Here is a 20,469-nt window from a genome sequence, read left to right as displayed (position 1 = left end):
GATTAGCGGTTGTTCACTTTCACGAAGCGTTTAGAATACAACTAAAATCAGTCTAGCAGTTTAGTCGATTATATCTAATCAAACCGCCGACAGACGATAGACCGATGGAAACGGGGAATCTATTGCTTCCCACGAAACGCCGAGAAACTGAATAATTATTGTGTATTGTGGATTAATAAACTGGTCAATAATACAATATTTTAGACTATATTAAAATAGATTCACGTGATTGAAGAAATATCGTTCAAAAAAATTTCTTCATTTGAGCATATATGCCAGAAAAGTACGCTGTGTGTTTGTAATTACAATTTATAGTACTAATTTATAACTTCCAACCGATTTACGGATTTCTCCAACGGAACAATATGCAGAAAAACATTTTTCTTTCGCTGAACCAGACTGACAAATATTAATTTTTCTCAACTGGCTGATCAAGTATGACTATACAATTCTAGCAGTGTGAGTAGATTTATTTTTTAAATTATACCAACTGAATTTTTATATCATACAAACCATAAAGCATTTAATATTTTCTTTTAATAATAATTTATTTTAGAATAGACTGTTTATAAATGAAACGAAACTATTGATATAACATTTATTTATTACTTTCCGATTTTAACGATATATTTATCAGTTATGTCAAATTTTGATATTTTCCGATATATCGTGGTTTACCGTGCAAATGTAATACCGATTATATATCTATATGTATTATCGATATCCGAAATATCGTATCGCCCACCCGTACTATACGCTAGCATCCTATATCACATGTAACTACAATTGCTAGCGTAGTATAGTCACTTGCCTATTTATTCATTCATTATTATGCAAATATAGATGCACTGATATTATGTAATGTCAGTAGAATCCGATAACGATCAATCCAATCATGACAGTGATTTATTATAATAGGTTATAGTCCTCTTGGTTTATGCTTTATGAGAATTAATTCAAAATTATTACCTGTACAGTTCCCGTCGTAACTTCCTAGACATCAATGTCAACAAGTTGTCACAAACTGTAAACCGACCTTTAGTACTTACTAACCTTATTTTTCGTTTTGATTTGACACTCTGGCAATCCCTCACAAAATGTGACAACTTATCAATATTATTAAGAATACACCTTAAAACCGCTGCAATTTGCCGGTAGGACATAGCACCTTCTACCAACGATATTATTCTGACTTTACAGCTTAGATATGACATTTCGAACAAGATGACTTTAAGAAAAAACGTCAGGCAGTGACAGCTAAGCTTCAACTATATTGAGTTTTTAATACTGAGGGATGTCCAAGAAGTTCTGACGTGAACTTTACACAACACAAATTATGAAAAGTATACAATATGTAAAACCTTGTTATGTTCCATCCCAACATTTTCAATTTCAACAGAAATAAAAGCAGCTTTTCAAATAGAAATGTATTTTTTCTTACTACTTCTTTGAGGAGCTCTGTAACCGGGTCATTTTCTTAAACCGTTAACTGCATGTTTTCCTTAATTCTTTATTAAACTCCAAAAACCACCATAGTTTGAAATTATAGATATACATATTGCAATATGATTGTGCATATAATAAAACCCTAACCAAATTTTCTCTAGTACAGATTTACAATGATAAGGTTCCGATATGGGGCAAATTACGATTGTAGCACCAATAAAAATAAAAAACCGTTTGGTGTCATAAAACCACTACGAGACCAGGCTATATTGTATATGCACCGCGTGTTCAGAAATGACTAAGTTTGTTGGCAGTACTTTTTAAACAAAAAGGTGAATTTTTCTTGCGTTTATGTTGGCAAGTGTGACAGGTACGTCAATCGTGACATGTGATAAATTTATGTTGTTTTGGATACATTTTGCAAATTAAAAATGTCAACAATCTATCATTCTTGACACTGACAACCGTCCAAAATTGCCAACAGACTCAGTTATTTCTGATCACGCGGTATAAGATATTCACATCTTCATATCCGTGACTTGGTTAAAGCGAAACTTTTTTTACTTTTGGTGTAACAGATAGGTTTAAATCATCAAATTTTACAGTTTATTTCAGAGATCACAAAACTGAGTTTTCCTCCAGAGAGTTGATGACATTATCTACAAAAATGTATTTACTGAAAAAGATGCTCGTGGGTGCTGGGAATGCTTATACAGACTTATTTTCTCGATTGTCTGAAAAACGGATCATCTAATTTTCCCCGAAATTTTGTGAACACAGTTGCATAATAACAATAATTAATATTATTATAATTTTAGTGTTGCACTGTATATACATATATATTAAATAGAATATTATTACTAGGTATTTTAGCATGAGAACGATCGAAATTTACCACTCTGCGTAATACTTATGCATATGTAAAATAAATGTATTTACTTTCAATTATACGTTATTTCATAATGGTTGCAGCTAATAATACACATTTTTATGTTAACTTGTCCGCTCACTTAAAAAATATAGCATAATTAAAACTAATGCTACCCTTACACGAATATCGTTCAACGATCAACCTACTGTCAATTTTGTGACAGATGTAGAGCAAACAATATTTTTTCGAAGAAAGTTATAAAAAAAGACGTTGCATTTAAATAAAAAACAAAAATTAGCACCATTTGCGGTCAAACCGGAAGTTTATGGTGCCCTACCATTATTTTTAAGATTCTAAATTCTAAAATCTTTTTTTTAGACAGATACCTATATATTACAATTTTAAAGTGGAATCCATTACTCGTTTAAAAAATTTAAAAATTCATAAAGTATAAAAATGTTACATTTTGATTGAAATGAAAAGAAATGAGGCATGTGTTGAATGATTTGGATTACATAGTTATTTTTAATATTGGTTAGATGTTTTTATTAATATGTTCTAAATAAAAACACAACTACGAGACGTATTTGAAGTTATTAATAACACTTGCTAAATTTTTTAAGCTTTAAAATAATAATAGATATTGAGGTAGTAAACCTGATTAACAAACAATTAGCAGCTAATATATTTAGACAAACAAGTAACACGTCAGGGTTATTTTGTGCGTTGTATAATTCATTCCTTACATCGTAGCTGTACCCTTTGTAAATTTCTGCTGCAAATATCCAATATTATGTGGATACAGATATTCAAAAACTAGAGATCCCAACGACAGCGAGAGGAAATAGGAAGAATAATATCCTCGCCCGGCTCGAGCTAGTGAAATGTCAAAGGTTACGAAAGGTTTCCTACTGCGCATCGGCTTCGAGAGGTCCTTTATTTTTTCCAATAACGGAATTATACCTAAATATTATTTTAAATTCAATGTTAATAAAAGTGCTACTATTAGTCTATAGCATCAAACGAATTTATTCGCAATAGTAGGTATAAACATGCCGACATAAACTGATTTTATTTTATATTTAACGGTTTGACAAAAATAGACTAACATTATACGTCGTTTTTTTACTAGTCTTACACCGTCATAATATTAAGAATAAATATTTTGGATAAATATAAGCAGATAATAAAAATCCTTTAAAAATAATCAAAACATAACAAAGTTGTCTCATTCAACGGTTGGATTAATAACGACCTATTATCTCAACTTTTATTCACATATTATATCGTCTATGGGATCCAATTATGGGGAAACTCAATTCACCCGAATGGCGTTTAAACAAAAGAAAGTTGTCGGATTAATACCTATATGTATTAAGTAATGCTTCATACAATGAACACTGTCAACTTTTGTTTATACATTGTAGAATTTTGCCAGTCCCTTGTCTTTTTATCAGGGTTGGCCCGATTTAGATCATTCTTATTTTTTTAAGTTTCTTTTCAAACAACGAAAATATATTGCATATTACGCCTTTTGAAGGCAGTTCAAAATAAATTGAACACTAACTGGAATAAAACATTTCTAATAAAATAAAACGCTAATTTTCTTTTAATTTTTTACTTCTCGGGTGTAAGCTAGGGAAGTATTGTAATAAGATGCATTGGGCGAACGGCCACTATAATGTTTTTTCGAGGTTTCGTAACCCCTAGAGTTTCAAGCATTGGTCTGCTGTTTCAGTAAGTCTATCTGTGTGTCACCTCTCGTTTGTGTCGATTTTATTACAGAAAATCTCCGAAAGTATTGGACTGATTGTTCGATTTGTATTTCAGGAATGTCGTGCAGATAGTAAAACGCTACAAAATGTGTCTGATCATCCCCACCAACAATGTGATGACGTCACCTCAAAATTATACACAGTAAAGGTTTGTTTAAGGTTAAATTGAATAGCCTCGGCTAGACTTCGCCTTTCTTCAATAAAGACCGTATTAGTATTATTATTAATATTATTATATATGGCAACCTATATTTTTTAAATGGCAACATACATTTTTTTACGAATTTTGATACATCGTTAAATTACGATTACAGTAATATACATACTTAGATATTGATTACATTTTCAGTCGATAAATAAAATACAAATTATAAACATAAAAAATTGGTAGAAAGTTATTTCGACAGAACTTCCCTCGCTCCTGAAGTACAGTCTAACAAATACTTCTTTTTCGTGATAACCTCTTTGGAGTAAAAACCATATAGAAAGTGTTGGTCACAGTGTAATAGAAAAAAAGAAAGTTGTAAGTCGCGAGGAGATTTAATATTCTGAAAAAAAAGACACTTGGGGCCCTCGAAAAGGCTTCGCCTTCTTAAAATAAGGACAGTTGGGACCATCGAGAAGGTTTCACAGTCTTAAAACAAAACAGTCGGGACCCCCTAGAAGGTTTCACATTCTTAAAATAAATTGATTCAGTTATTTTTTTTAGACACCCCGTATAAGCAAATCTAAAAAATATTAATGCACTGATAAATCACAAGTATAAACTCATCATACTTTGCACATTTAAGATTTTTTCAGCAAAATTTTGGGGTGGCGTCATCAATTTTTTAGAGGGAATGAGCAAATACATTTTTTTTTATATGAACAAATTATAACATATTACCAATCCTAAATACCAAAATTAAGAATAACACAATTACAAACATGCTGACATGAATCAAAATTAATATCACAACAAGAAATTATATTAAATAAATTTTACATATTAGAAACAGGTGACTTTCGCAAAATATGGTTTGGTTCTACTAGTACTACAATAAAATGTAAACGACTGACGCGAAAATTAAGTTTTTGCAAAAGATATTGGCAGTCAATTTGACCCTTAACTAAATTAACCAAAAATTTGATAGAATCACACGCCGTGTTTTTAAAGACTTAAATTTGAATTTAGAAAGTAGCAATGACTGGTCGTACCCTCTCTGCGGATAATTGAGATTTTGAAGGATGACAAATGGGAATAGAATGATAAATCATAAGTACATTTTTAGGGAGATGAGCAAATACATTTTGATCAAAAATTTATCATGCCTATGATAACTTTAAAAGATCTCCAAGATTTCAAAGCATTCAGTTTTGTAGTTCCTGGTTAAATCAATAAAATAAATTTACGCATTCATTAATTTTTTTAGTCATCCTGTATACGCAAATCCAAAAAATATGAACAGAATGGTAAATCACGAGTATAGACTCGTGGACATTTTAGATAGGATTTATTCAGAAAAATTTTTGAGCTGACGTCATCAATTTTTTAGAGGGGATAAGTAAATATATTTTGAATAAAAATTGATTATGCTTATCATAGCTGCAAGATTTTAAAGCATTTTGGCTTTGCAGATTCAAAATTAAATTGCAAAATGTTGTTTTATAATTTTGAATTTTTTTTTTCTAAAAATCCGGACATTTCGGGCAAAAACTCAATACGGAGTGATAAACTACATGTGTCGGACTATGTTAGTTTATATAATTTAAAACTCATTTACTATGTACAATTTTGAAGTGACGTCATCACATTAGTGGTGGGGATGATTAGACAAATTTTGTTTAGCGTTTTACCATCTACATGATATTCCTAATATAAATACAAAATTTGACAACAATCGGACCAGTACTTTCGGAGACGGCAGACAGACGGAAACTGGAGATCTATTTTTTTTGTCCTCTAGGGGTCATGAACGGTCGAAAAAAATGTAAAAGTAGAGAGTCGGCCGACTGATTCCTTACGATCGGCAAGTAAAAAAGTTGAATAAAATGAACCACTTGGAATTTATTTTAAAATCAATAAGATCTGCTTCAAAAGCAGCTAGTTTTGCATATATTCAAACTGTCGTAAAATACTAGTAGTTCTTTGTTTCACTCAACTTTCAATTAAATTTTGAAGCTTTAGCCACTACATTTAAGGCTCCATCACACCTCACGGAAATTTCTATGTTACTTGTAGTACCTAACTATACCTAACTACCTAAGTACCTATGGAACGTACCCTGCCGTGTATTTTTGGTTAGGACCGAGAACTCAACAGGAAATTATATTTATCCCTTTACAATAGCAACAGCTGGTGGTCGGTACAGACTTTTGCATTCGCCTCTTCCTCGCTGAATTTAAACACAATTTTTAACTTGATAACTTTGCGGTTTAACTTTCTTTATCACGTTTGGCACTTGTTTATTTCAAATTTATCTCTTTTTTATTATACATTCTTCCGGCATCTAAACTTAGTTCGCTATTATACTTTCTCACATTACACTGTTTGGAAATACGTAATCTACCTATGTAGCGGAGCTTTCAAAGCGCTCCGCTAGTACCCTCTCGAGGGCGCTGTCCTCGGCAGCGCCGATATCAACCCCACCAAGCTCACCCCCACTGGAACGCACCCCACCTGAAGTTACTTCATTGTGCAGGTACTCCCACGCATCTCAACCCTGCCTATAAAAGGGCAACTCGGCCGCTTTTCAGGCAGATGGAACTCCACCATCTCCACCTTAAGGGTTGCACTGTCTCGGTCCCCTTCTGGTCGTTTCCAGGGCTGCACTGTGTTACGGTCCCCTGCGCTACTTCGAGATCATCACCAGGGCTGCACTGTGTTACGGTCCCCTGCGCTGCTTCGAGATATTATCACCAGGGTGCACTGTTTTACGGTCCCCTGCGCTGCTTCGAGATCTTCACCAGGGCTGCACTGTTTTACGGTCCCCTGCGCCGCTTCGAGATCTTCACCAGGGCTGCACTGTTTTACGGTCCCCTGCGCCGCTTCAACGACGTCATCTCCAGGGTCGCACTCTCTAGGTCCCCTGTGCCGCATCGCCGACGTCGTCATCTCCAGGGTCGCACTGTCTAGGTCCCCTGTGCCGCATCGCCGACGTCGTCATCTCCAGGGTCGCACTCTCTAGGTCCCCTGTGCCGTATCACCGACGTCGTCATCTCCAGGGTCGCACTGTCCAGGTCCCCTGTGCCGCATCGCCAACGACGTCATCTCCAGGGTCGCACTCTCTAGGTCCCCTGTGCCGCATCGCCGACGTCGTCATCTCCAGGGTCGCACTGTCCAGGTGCCCTGTGCTACATACATCGCTGCCGTCATCCCCTACGACGCTCTGAGTCCCAGGAGCCGCCACCATCCCCGACGAGAATTGCCACCACTTCGAGAACCTATACCCTACTTTTGATTTGTATTGTTCTTATTATTAATAAACCGCTGAGCTACCACAATCTGTCGCCCTCACGTGGGGCCGCGAACAAGGGAGGATACCACACCTATTAAATTGCATGCATCATTCAACACCAACATATTAAAAATATGTGACTGTAGAAAAACAATGATTTTAAAAATTACACTAATTATTATTATTGTCACTACTTTAGGCCCAATGAGAGGGTTTGTTACTTTTTTTTGACAGATTTTATTTATTATCGTACAATAATTTATTACATTGCATTGCTTATTAAATAAACCCAACGTTGTTCAATACGAAATTTTGACATTATCACAAAAAATTTTACGTAGTTAGTGAAATTCGTGACTAGTTAGTATTATCAATTAGACAAATACACCCTTACGAAATATTGTAACAATAACAATAAGTTTTCGCAGAAGTCATTATAGAATATTAGGCATTCCCTGAAGACATTGGATTAGGAGTGGTTAGTTACCAATGTCATCAATCCTTTGGATTTTCAGATAAAATGTTAAGAAAAATTCTAGAAAATATTGTGTAAGTCTGAGGAACTTTACAATTTACGTTGTAGGAGAATTGTAGGCGACATGATAGTATTAAAAAAAAGTTCGGGCTGCAAAACCATATGATGCACATTATTTTATAGAAAAAATCGATGTAGAAATCACCAGCTTCGTAATTATTGTTCTAAAATTAGGGAAATAGTTAAAACAACGGAAGCAGATATCACTCTTAAAAATGTTCTTAAAAATAGTATTCTAAAATTTAGAACAATTGTTATAAGTGCTATCAAATTTCGAAAAAATGAGCCCAGTCCTTTCCATAAAACAGAAATTTCTAGGAGCTTCTCCAGATTGGTTAATAAATTCTGATCCAATCGCAGAGATTAAATGTTCATATGCGGCTTGCGATAAAAATATTAAAGAAGCTATTCAGAATAAACTCAATAATTATTGTACAATAAATGCAGATATAGTTTTAATTCGGTTTTATTATGTGTAAAAGTTAACTGCCTTAACAATAGATTACTACTGCCGGTGATGGGACAGTCGTAAATAAGGATTTAACCATTATACAGTATAATGGTAACGTTATGGTTAAATCCTTATTTATGACTGTCCCATCACCGGCAGTATATAGTAAGCTATTGTCAAGGAACCTAACTTTTACACAAAGGGATATTATCATAAAACCGAATTAGAACTGGGGAAACTATAATACAATTATTTTGAACCCCAACCACAACTATATGTATCAGGTGCAGGGTCAACTGCATATAACTAAAAGAAAATGGTGTTATTTTATTATCTAGACTGACGTAGATTTAGAATATTTTTTGATTGAAAGAGATGATGACTTCTGATATAAACCAGAAATTATTGACTCGCGATGGAGTCAAAATCAGCAAAATATAATGACAAGTGACACATTTGACGTGAATTTGAACGTACATTATAATGTGAAGCTTTATTTTTCCTCATTCAGAGAGATCGTAATTTGATTTGGTTTTGCTATTTTTATCAAAAAAATATTTTCGGTCTTATCTGGGTAAAATCTGAAATCCATTGAATTAAAAATCAAGTAACATTTAAATCTTGGTAACAGCATGAAAACAGCGGTGTTCCTTAAGTTAGACTATTCAATATTAATTTTTCACAATTGTTGACTATTCGCTGTAGTCTTCTCCGACGACAGATTTAAATCACCTCTGACAAATAATACAAATAAAATTTACATTCATTTTACAGTTATTTAAAATCAGTAAAGAATTTTAAAATACCCCGCTATACTTTTCTTGTCCAACTCAAATTATAATTAAATACTAATAATTTACGATACAAGTAGTATACATGACAAAAAAAATTCAAAGACAAGCTTTAGTCATTTTAAAAACCATCATTGTAAGTCACTCCTTATTGTCATCCTGACTGACGTTTGAAGATAAATTTGAAATTTTGACACTATGAATTTGTAGTAGTTATGCAAAACAAATCAAAAGTAAGAAATAAGGTTAGTTCGTTAAGGCAATGTCAATATAATCTGAAGCCGTTTAAAATTTTTGTCCGGTATAGAACATACAAACGCTGCTAGAAAATTTTGGACGTCAGTGTCATTCCTCTGTTAGTAAATGTGAAACACCTTTAGAAGTATTGGAACCTTATTTTTTGGTTTTGTCATTTTTGACGCTGCAGGCATGTTAACACTGGATGCGACGTGACAAATCTTTTAAACTTCAAATATCAAGGTGACAATAAAGTATGGACTACATCAAAATTTTCAAAATGACAGGAAAATGACGTCCAAGATTTTCTGGCCGCGACTGTACGTACATTCGATATCTTTTAATCCGTTTATTATTATGGTTAAATAAAATTAATTATTGTGTTTAATTGAGACAAAAATGTAGGTAGGTATTATGTTTTAAATGGGCTATACTTGGATTTGATTTTGGCCTATCAAAACTGTTGTTTTGGTCTGATTCTATATATTAACAAATCTATAAAATGTGTAAATTTGTGGCAATAATCAGTTTAACTAACTTGTTATCGCTCTGAGTTACTCATTCTACTTACTTAATTCATTTTGAAGCCAAATTTTATTTTATCGTTAGGGTCTTTGAAGTTGAACTTTAACTCATTTGACAGTTTCAAGATCACGTTCTGTTACATTTACATCAATTTACATCACATCAACAGCACACGACGTTCCTTGTAATCACATTTAAACGCGTACTTGCCGTCTACTTCTAGCACTTGCAGTTGGTAGCGCTCATAGGTAGTGCTGGCACTCAACACTTAGCTGCTGTGTTGACATTTTATGCATGTTTTGAGTTTTGATAACGTCAAAAAATTCATGATGACAGAAACTGACAGATGACAGAAGGAATGCGCCGGTAACAGTGTTGCCAATACACTACAAAGGAGATAACTTTTTCCATAGCGTATTTTTGAATGGTATTTAGGGTTTTTCGTGTCACAGCATTGGCGATCAATAATTTACACTTGGGTGTTGTATTTGATTATTTTTATCACTGTGTTGTTGCAATCATATTTGAGATGGTAATCAGAATCACTTAGGTAATATTAAAATATGTAAATTTTTGTAAACACGTGAAATAACTGAAGAAAGTGATATGTTTGTGAATAAGAATAATAAAAATATTTTTTATAACAATCTTCCGTAAAAATATGGAAGTATGTGCATTAAAAAGGTATCAATTCTGTGTGTAGTTTTTTGTTTTGTAATTGTAAAAGGTTTGTTACCGGTTTGTATATGATGAAAAGCATGTTGAAGTCATATCTTTGTAGGTGCAAAAATTAAAGAATTTGGCGTGGATGTAGGACGTAACTTTACACTGCCATGTCCAGTACATAATACTAAAGATGTCATGTGGATTAAAGAAGAAAGAAACGACCATCAGCAAACTCGAATGAAAATACTAGAAAATGGCTCTTTATTTATACCTACAATTGAGGGAAGTGATGCAGGAATCTACTCTTGTTTGAAAGCTAATAGTGTGGATGATGAAAAATCTCGAATGAAAATTGTTGTGAGAAGTGAGTGTACAACCCTCCGTCTACTCTAAAACCAAAGATTATCACTTAAACAATTTCAGCACCTCCTCCAGCACTAGAGAATGTTTCTGTACGACCAAGTTCTATTATTGCTTTAATATTGTGGGAGGTGAATGGCACAGGTGGATACCCAATAATAAATTTTACTGCTCAATATCGGTTAGCCGGTTCAAACGGTGAATGGTTACCTATATCCCCAAATCATATCACACCAAATTCTGTAAGTATCATTTAAAATACATTTGAAAAAAGTAATGATTATCAATATGCTAGTGACTGCACACATTTTTGTTTAATACTTGGAAGTAATAAAATTTTAATGTATTTGTCAATTTTTATCCATAAAATGTTGACGTTCTTGTAAAGAAATCACTTATTAGAATTGAGTTTTAATTGTATGTTGTTTAAAGAGTGCATATATAAAAATATTTTGATAAATTTAAAAAAATTAATTTTGAAATTTTGCCAGTCCCAAAATGTCAAAGAAAACATATGGCGTAATAAAAGAGTTATCATGCCCAAAAAGTGATGATTAGATTTTTTTATAGCAACAGTTCTGGTCACAGTACCAACATGTAATATGGATAACTAACTCCTGGTAAAGTTTATTTCGAAAATTGTCATAATCATTAAAGGGGGCTCACAAGGCCTTGAACTTCTTAGAAATTAAATAATTCAATTTTTTTAGTTTTGCTACCATTTTCAACACTAAACTCAGATTAATTATATTTTTAGCTCATTTTTTGCCTCTTGCAATTTTTAATTAAAATCCAGTTTTTAAATAAAACAACGAAATCGTTTTTAACACATTGAAATACTCGATTTATAAAAGTTAAAAGTTCTATTAAAGTACCACGTGACCGACTCTACGCCAATCACACATCGATAAACGCCTCTTTAAATGCGTGATTAACTTAATCTCAGTTAAAATATTGTATAAACTAGCCATAAAGATTAGTAAAAAAATTTCCCTTTGTAACTAAAATTAAAACTTTATTAAAAATTGTTATTAGTTTTCATTAAAACAATATTAGAAAATAATTTTGCTAAACTATCTATTGTTAACATGACAATAAAAAAGAAAACTATTGAGTGGAATTTAAAATATGCTGAACAACAGATCACAATACTTGTTTATAGAACTCTTGTTTTAAAAAGGAGAATCGTATAATATTTTAATTTACATGACACGTTCAATTTAAATATGAACACACTTTTTATTAGTTGTACAGTAATCTTGTTGTAATTGTTATTATTTTCGTAGAAAATAAAATATCAGTCTCCACAATTTAATTATGGTCTTTCTGTTACCCTGAAACGACCAAATTTGCTCACCAAGAATTCTGAAAACAGACGTTTCAAGATTTAAATAGTTGTCTTGCAATGAACAAACGCTATATAAACTAGCCAAGACTGCAAAACAAAGCTTCACAAACTGCACAATTTAAAATGAACTAAGAAGATAATATTAAAGTGAAAATAGTAAGAAAGGAAGAGTTAGTTAACGAATTAACTAATTCATTAAATGAAGCTAAATGAACATTTATAAAAACATATAAATTATGGCGTTATAGGAAGTTGAAGAAATCTACAAGAGAAAATGAAGAAATATAATTTTTCATCCAAGAGAATTTTACAGTCCGATTCGACAACAAGATGATCAAAATTCCAAATCCACTTGCCCCCAGTCTAAAAATAATTTTAAGATATTGTTTAATAATTAAATAGCACACCATTCGATACCCTAAATTTGTAAAAGAATCTAAAACAAATATTGCAAGCAGTGGTACGATTTAAATTCAGAAAAAGATTTTAAAATATTAATTCGATACAGGCTACAATATTGCATCCCGCAACTAATACGTGATTTGCGTCGACGTAGCCGTACCTATAATAATTCATTACTCCCAAAAATTGTTTTAAATGAAATCGTTTTCAAACGTTAATGAACATTTAATTTTTATTAATATGTATTTAACACTGTGAATAAACATGATCATTCCGGTGTTTAACCCTGGAGCTTCACTACTACGCTTTTGAAGCAGTGGGATTAACAATATTATAAGGAACAAAGAAGAATAAAAACGTGATCAAGACATTAGAGATTTATTTCATGACTGACATGTACGTACAAAATTTTAAATGGCTTGGAAGATTGAGTGACCCCCTTTTTGAGCGCTTAATCATTCAACACATGATGCCAAAAGTCTGTTCAAGAGAAAAAAATAAATATTATTTTTAGCTGTTAATAAATTGGTATATATATTAGTTAGACGACCATAATATGTTCAAATTGACTTTCTCGAACATTTAGTTGAAATAAGGTTTTACTTCTGTCGAAACGTCCAAGAGTTCCATATTGTTACGTTGGACGGGTATTTAAAATCGACGTGGGTAAAACTCAACAATTTATTTCTTACTGACTCAAACTTCCACGACTGATTACACAGCGATTATGTACAAAGTAATTCCGGCGCAACTTGACTAGATTCTTTCAACATTCACTGGAGTTGATTCGTTGACTGAATAATTTTTTTCTGTAATACCGATTGCGACTTCCGTTTCCAAGCTTTTCTTTAGCGAACGCCGTCCGGTCGCCGTCATCGACGATGAGTCACCCATCGTTGCCGTGCATACTAGAAAGCCCTTGAGAAAACCCATAGGCATCGTACCGGGGCCGGCGTATGGGTTTATTTCGTAACAATATCAAATATTTATTAAGGTTACATATTCAACATTTTCCATAAATACGAAATACGCTTATTCCTTTGTGTTTGCATCAATGACTTTTTTAAACACTGATATCATGTGTAAAATGAATAAGCATTCAAAAGAAGGATCACTCGAGCTTCAATGGAAGTATTTTTTTTTTAATGTCATTTACATTTTATACAATAACATATAAAATGCCAAAAATTTTAAATCCCCATTGAGTTGTTACCTGAGGCATCAAAATTTTCAAACTACAACAACCTTTTATACGTGTCGGTGTACATACGTATCATAAGGAGTAGAAGCGCCGACCTCGAGAGTTTATATAAAAAATAAATGCGGACAGATACGTTGGATTTCGCCTCATGTACCTTTTTTTTTTAATTTTGACTCGAGCGAAGCAAAGTCCATCGGACTAAAATTTGGCTAATCGTCCCCACCAACGATTTGATGACGTCATTTCAAAAAATTATATTTAAATATTATTTAAATTTTAAATGATCAAAATCCAGATCCAGAGGATATCCAGATTGTGGCTTAGTGGGTTACAGGTCGAAACGCGAACCGGCGATTCCTCGTTCGATGCCAAGCTTGGCCGTTTGTTTTTTCTTTTATCTATTATATATTATCTAGGTGTATGACGTCATAATAAATGTTCCATTGGTCAGACTGACAACGAGTCACTTCGTGTTCTCGAAAAGGCGAGAGAGAGAGAGCAGAGTTAAGTTATGAAAAGAAAACTTAATTATTTTTTTTTAATAAACAAGATAAAGACTTAAAATTATTATTCATTCGTCACCGTAAAGGCGGTGACTTTCCGACAGCAGCCTTGGTGATGCATGCCACGCTACAATTTAGTAAGAATTATAATAATAATAATAATATTCAGAACATTTTCTTCAACTGTGGCATAATTAATAGTGTTAGTTCTTTGTTTTGAAACGGCAAACTCATCCAGTTCAAACATATTTCTACGCGACATTCTTCCGAAATATAAACACATACAGGCTATACATTTTTTTAGCATAAAACTAAAACCAAACGACATTTTCGGCGGAACATTATTAGTGAAGAATTGTTTCATAATGAAAAACGTTCTGCTACTGAAATTCTTCATACAGGAAGGTCATGAAGGAAATATATCTATTTTCTATGTAATCTTCTGTGTCTTTTATATAATTTCTGTGCATTACTATTAAATAATGTTTTTGATTTTGTTGCCTATACTAGAACATATAGTATTAGCATCACAAACCTACTACTTTAACTGTTATTTAAAAATTTTCACTCTTTCGTTTCAGCGACAGATTGATGTTTATAAATTACAACCGAATACTAGCTATGAATTTAGAATTTGGGCTACCAATAAACTGGGTAGGGGGGAAATAACTGAAGTGATTGGAACTACTTCACATGAATATAAAGAAGAAGGTAGGAGCTAAAATTTTCATTTTTATCCGCTAGTATTGCTATATTTAGTTTACTTATGAATCTAGTATAATGGACCACTTTTGCTATAATGGCCATCGCTTGTGATTTTTGCTGATAATTATAATCCATTGCTTCTTTATCAAAGTGGTCAATTGTAATCAAAACTTGTAGCAAAAGATGTTTTTTAATCCAGAATTGGCTCGACGCATGTTAGCTGGAGCAGACAAATTCGACACGAGAGTATGGGCCGTGGCCGTTGGGATTGTTATGGGAACTCTTATTTTACTGGGATTGGGAACATGTTTCTTATTATACCAAGAATGTCGCCTTCCTAGTGGTAAGTTAGTTAATTTTAACATTTATTTTACATTTTGCAGTTATTTTAAGTAGAAGTATAGTAATTGATTCATAGTTCCAGAAGAACAAGAGATTATAGAACTAGTTCCGAATATTATATTGAATCCTGGATTTGAGGGCAACATACAAAGTGAACAAATGCCCACAGACGAAAATTCTAATAATGAAACGCCTTTGCGTTTGAACAATAATACAGTAGTGCAGCCTAGGAATGTATAGTTTTTTACTAGATTTCGCTTTTACAAATACAATAGAAGAAAACATTACGGGGACACATGATGAATAGTTTATAATTCCAGTTTTCTCGAATGCTTGTGTTCAAGGGTGTATTGCCCATATGTGATTTAATGTTAGAAATGTTAAGTTTTAAAATGTTTTTTATTTAAGCGATTTAGCGTATGTTATGTTCCTAGTTTTTATGGTTATTCAACTCAAGTTTTTTTTTCTAGTCATCTTTTAGAGATTTTGTTGCTAAATGTTTTTGCAGTTAATCCAATAAGTTACCTTCTTTGTAGACACTGTGCATCATATCAAAGTTCGAAAAATTATTTAAATCAACGCGTTAACATTACAAAATTACAAAAATAAAATGGCTTCCAGTCTATACAGTAGAATCATAGAAACGGTTGACAGCGTTGCTAAAAATTTCGCAACATATTTTTATAGAATGAAAAATCCGTAAAAAACATTTTTTTATATCGTCAGTGTAAACCGTAATTTATACAGCTTGTTAATATGTCGATTATTTTTCATAAAAATAGAAACATCCGGTGAAAAAAATTAAAGTATAAAAAATCGTAACACATTTCATAACTTCTGATTATTTACTTTTGTTTTCATCTTATAGAATCATGACAACCAAACAGTAGAGATAAATATATTGGAATCGAAAATAGAAATATGTTGCTGCGTTTAGTTTCTGTAGTTCTATGCTACACATAATGCTTAAGTATATTTATTCATGCATTTTACACTCGGAGTTGTGAAAAATAAGTTAGTTCCACGTACAAGGTAGATAAACACCTTGTAACTACAAAATAAAGTTACTTCATGAGGTTGTAGTCATTTTTATTGTGCCTAATAGTATTGGCGAAAGATATTACGGTCATATCAGCTCAAAACATCTTAATGCTCGCTTATTTGATGCAATAATTTCTTTGAGGTGTTTTTTTTTATATATATAAATCTTCTATGTTGTGAAAATGTATCAGTGCCTATGATAGTTTGATAATACTTACATGTAATAGCTTCGAGCACATTTTTGTGACAAAAAAGTGTAATAATCACAGACTGATATTTAATTTTCTAATATAATGTAAAGTAATTGCATTAAAACGATGTTAATAAACGTACTAGCTTTGTTGCTAGGACATGTAAGAAAGTCTGTTATAAGCTGTGTGACATTTATTATGTATTTTTATTGTACACAATATACACACACTTATCAATTTTTTTTATCTCATTGGAGACATTGGTTACGCTATGTTTTTTTTTAACACTGAAACTAAATAATATCCAGTATGGTGTTGACTAAAACCAAAGATATTAGAGTAATACGATATCTTGGACTAAAACGAAAGGATATTGATAGTATTGTGTGAAATTTTAGGTTAGTTTCGGAAAAGTTAATTTAACTACACATGTCATCAGACTTAGCAGACTGTAAATATTTCAGTGATAAAAGTTTTAATAATTTTCCAATGAGGTTGGAAAAGTTTGTTACGGAACAAAATAATAAAATTTAACATATTTGTATGTACATACATACATTAAATTTGTTCATTGTCATGACGTTTTTATACAGGCTGGTCTTGCATATCTTTCTTAACATTGTTTATACATACGTATAATTGCAAAATTACAGATCAAAAGAAGTAAATTAGGTAACGATATTTTGTTTGTAGATTTTGTTTTGTCGTAAATAACGGTTGCCTAGTTATTTCACCTGAAAGATATGAAGTAAGATCAGCTATATTTGTTTAATATTCATATGCGGTAAATGTATTCATATTTATACATTGTGCTTTTATACAAATAACATTTTACTTGTAACTGTGTATGTCTTTGTATTGTCGTATTCATATCTAAGTACATAAAAATTAAATTAACGTAAAAAATTAATTTTTATACTAATAATAACCAGTGATATCTACTGAGCTTTTGTGAAACTGTATTTTTATTTGTTCTGTGTGCCATTGCTTCCTTAGATTCGTTACGGTTCACTTTCTAGCAGTACTTTGTATAGGTTAAATTTGAAAATTCAACCTGATCTTCCACATATTATTTTGTCTCTAGCATAACGCGTCATTTTTTAATAAATTAATGATAATTAGTTGCTTTAATTTTTCACAAAACATAGTTCAGCACCAGATAAACGTACAGTGCTACAAACAATATTGAACTATTTGTCAATCAGACTAAAAGTATTGGTACACTTTTGTGGGAGTATTAGCACATCATGCAATATTGATTTCAGACAACATTTACAGAAAACACGCGAACGTACGCATACATGCTTATTCTGCAGTAGATAATCAAATTTGTTTAAAAGTAACGGTTTTATAAAAAATATTTTAACAAAACGATAAAAATAATGGACCGACTTACTCATAGCAAATCGATAAAGTTGTGGGCAATGAAACAGAAAGAATTGACTTGAGCATCTATTTTACACACTAGAAGTATAATCAGTGCCATTGCAAGAGTTAAAAGCACAATAGTTTCCTGAAAATGAGTCACCGACATATAATTTTTGCATTTGAAATTGTGATACAGCTTGTGTATATTTATGAACACAGTAACTAATTATTCACAAAGTCTAAAACTATGCTCTTCTGAATTAATTTAAGCCTGTACCGGATGTACAATCTTTAGCATAAAGACGAGCTACAATGACATTCTTGTATGACAAAAAAATGCCGATCATAGAATATAAGAGCACATTTAAATCAAGGTGACATTTTGGGACAGTATAAAGTTAGTTATAGCATTAGTCCTACGTCATCAGTAAAACCATCGTATTGTTTAAGCGGAACAACCTTTTTTTTTTAATATACTGGGAAATATCCGTTGAAACGTAACAGGAGACAATTGTTGAAATGCCGTCATTAAATACAATTGAGGCTAACCTTACTATTCGACTTTCGATAAAAAATCACCTCGATTCTGTTATACGAATATAAATTTATTTTTTCACTTATGGTTTTCATATTCGGTCGTGTAATGAAGTAATGAATCATTTTTTAAGCATATGTATGTATATATATATAGCGGTCGGTGTTTTCACCCATGACTGCAGGTTTGATATTCAAATGGATATATTCCCCATGGAGTAGGTAGCCCTGATCTCAGGCTTACGTATTACTTCTGGGAAGACAGTTTCTATAATGTTGTGTTGAAGTACCTACATTTCTTTTTCCTATTTTGTTTCTAAATATAAGCTCCCAAAATTTTGTATCAATATCAATAACGAGAATTTTTACAGAGAATTATCGTTTTGTTGCATTTTTTTTCATTATTCGTATACCACAAGAAGTGCTTAATTCTAATAGAATTTAAATATGATAAACTTTTGTATTAAATTTTTATATAGAATTTTAATAACGGTTGTGAGCATTACCTGACGATTTTGATTCTTTTAGAATTAGGCTAAATATGTACATTTATATTATTAATTTATATTAATGGACGTTGTAGAACGTACATAACTCATATTTTTGTAATATCTCAAGTACACTTTAATTTATTGTTCCTTTACGTATACCAACAAATATAGTTATAAGTTGGCTTACCAGTTGTAAATATTATGCTATTTAGTGTAATAAAACATTTATTAAAGGAATACGCCGCCCATCATTTATTAAACTGGAGTCAAAGCATCTTACTAATAGTTTGTCAATTGACCTCTATTACGTAAGAATTATTATTTGCTTTTGTCATTTACTTTGTGCCTACGTTTTTTTTTTACTCATCTTAACATTTACGTACTTACTCTGTTCGTTATAAAAAGTGTCACTAAAAGATTTCTAATTTTTATTTCCTGAGTGTAAGCTAAGTATTGTAATGGAGTCCATTGGGCGACTAGCTGCTTTCATATTTTTTCGATGGATCATGACCCCTACAGTAGGCAAAAATGGGTATCCCGTTTCCGTCTGTCTGTTTGTCTGTCCACCGTCTATGTCAATTTTTGTTGGACAGATACTCTCCGAAATTACCCGATTTTGTCAAATTTTATAGGTATCTGTATCAGGAATATCATGTAGATGGTAAAACACTAACCAAACTTTGTCTAATCATCCCCACCACATGTAATGACGTCACCTCAAAATTGTTCATAGTAATAATGGGTTTTAAATTGTATCAAATAACATAGCCCTACACGTATAGTTTATGAATCCGTGTTGACTTTTTACCCGAAACGTTCAGATTTTAGGAAAAAAAAAATTATGTAACATTTTGTAATTTAATTTTGAATCTGCAATACCGCGTAATACTTTGAAATTTTGCAGATGTTTTAAAGTTGTCATAGGTATGGTAAATTTGTAATCAAAATATATTTGCTTAACCCCCCCAGGGTACAAAAAGACAGAAGTCCTCTTGTACCATGATCCTCCCAAAAATTTTGCCGAATAAACCCTATCTAAAATGTGCAAAATATGATGAGTCTATACTTGTGATTTATAATTGCATTAATTTTTTTATTTATATATTTTCTAATTTTTCAAAAATGCTGGATATGTTTCATTGTGCTTCAGTGGCGAGGTAAGTACTGTCGAAACAACTTTCGACCTTTTTAATACCTATATTTGCAGCGTAAAGCTGTTTTTTTTTTACAACAGGAGCTGAATCATATT

At 32.1% G+C, this 20,469-nt stretch overlaps 2 protein-coding genes across 6 annotated transcripts in view; one reads left to right on the top strand and one right to left on the bottom strand.

Annotated features, from left to right (window-relative positions):
• The window catches only part of LOC135143170 (protein retinal degeneration B), a 33,226-nt gene extending 22,819 nt beyond the window's left edge, over positions 1-10,407 (bottom strand). For 4 of the 5 annotated variants that reach the window (XR_010282703.1, XM_064075044.1, XM_064075037.1 and 1 more), the window contains exon 1: positions 10,115-10,407. The gene's annotated coding sequence lies outside the window, so the exon portion shown is untranslated. The remainder of the gene's footprint in view (positions 1-10,114) is intronic. The other variant, XM_064075039.1, reaches the window with a different exon arrangement.
• A 140-nt stretch (positions 10,408-10,547) lies between these two features.
• On the top strand, positions 10,548-15,988 carry LOC135143153 (contactin-1-like). Its single transcript, XM_064075019.1, has 6 exons — positions 10,548-10,795; positions 10,850-11,098; positions 11,158-11,336; positions 15,130-15,259; positions 15,453-15,596; positions 15,672-15,988. The coding sequence occupies exons 1-6, from the start codon at positions 10,738-10,740 to the stop codon at positions 15,833-15,835; spliced, it is 924 nt and encodes a 307-aa protein (XP_063931089.1). The 5' UTR covers positions 10,548-10,737; the 3' UTR covers positions 15,836-15,988.
• Positions 15,989-20,469: the final 4,481 nt, after the last annotated feature.

Source organism: Zophobas morio, unplaced genomic scaffold (assembly GCF_036711695.1).
Source record: "Zophobas morio isolate AGI-343-1 ecotype UQ-CSIRO unplaced genomic scaffold, CSIRO_AGI_Zmor_V1 ptg000058l, whole genome shotgun sequence".
NCBI lineage: Eukaryota > Metazoa > Arthropoda > Insecta > Coleoptera > Tenebrionidae > Zophobas > Zophobas morio.
This window is presented reverse-complemented; position numbering and strand designations above follow the sequence as displayed.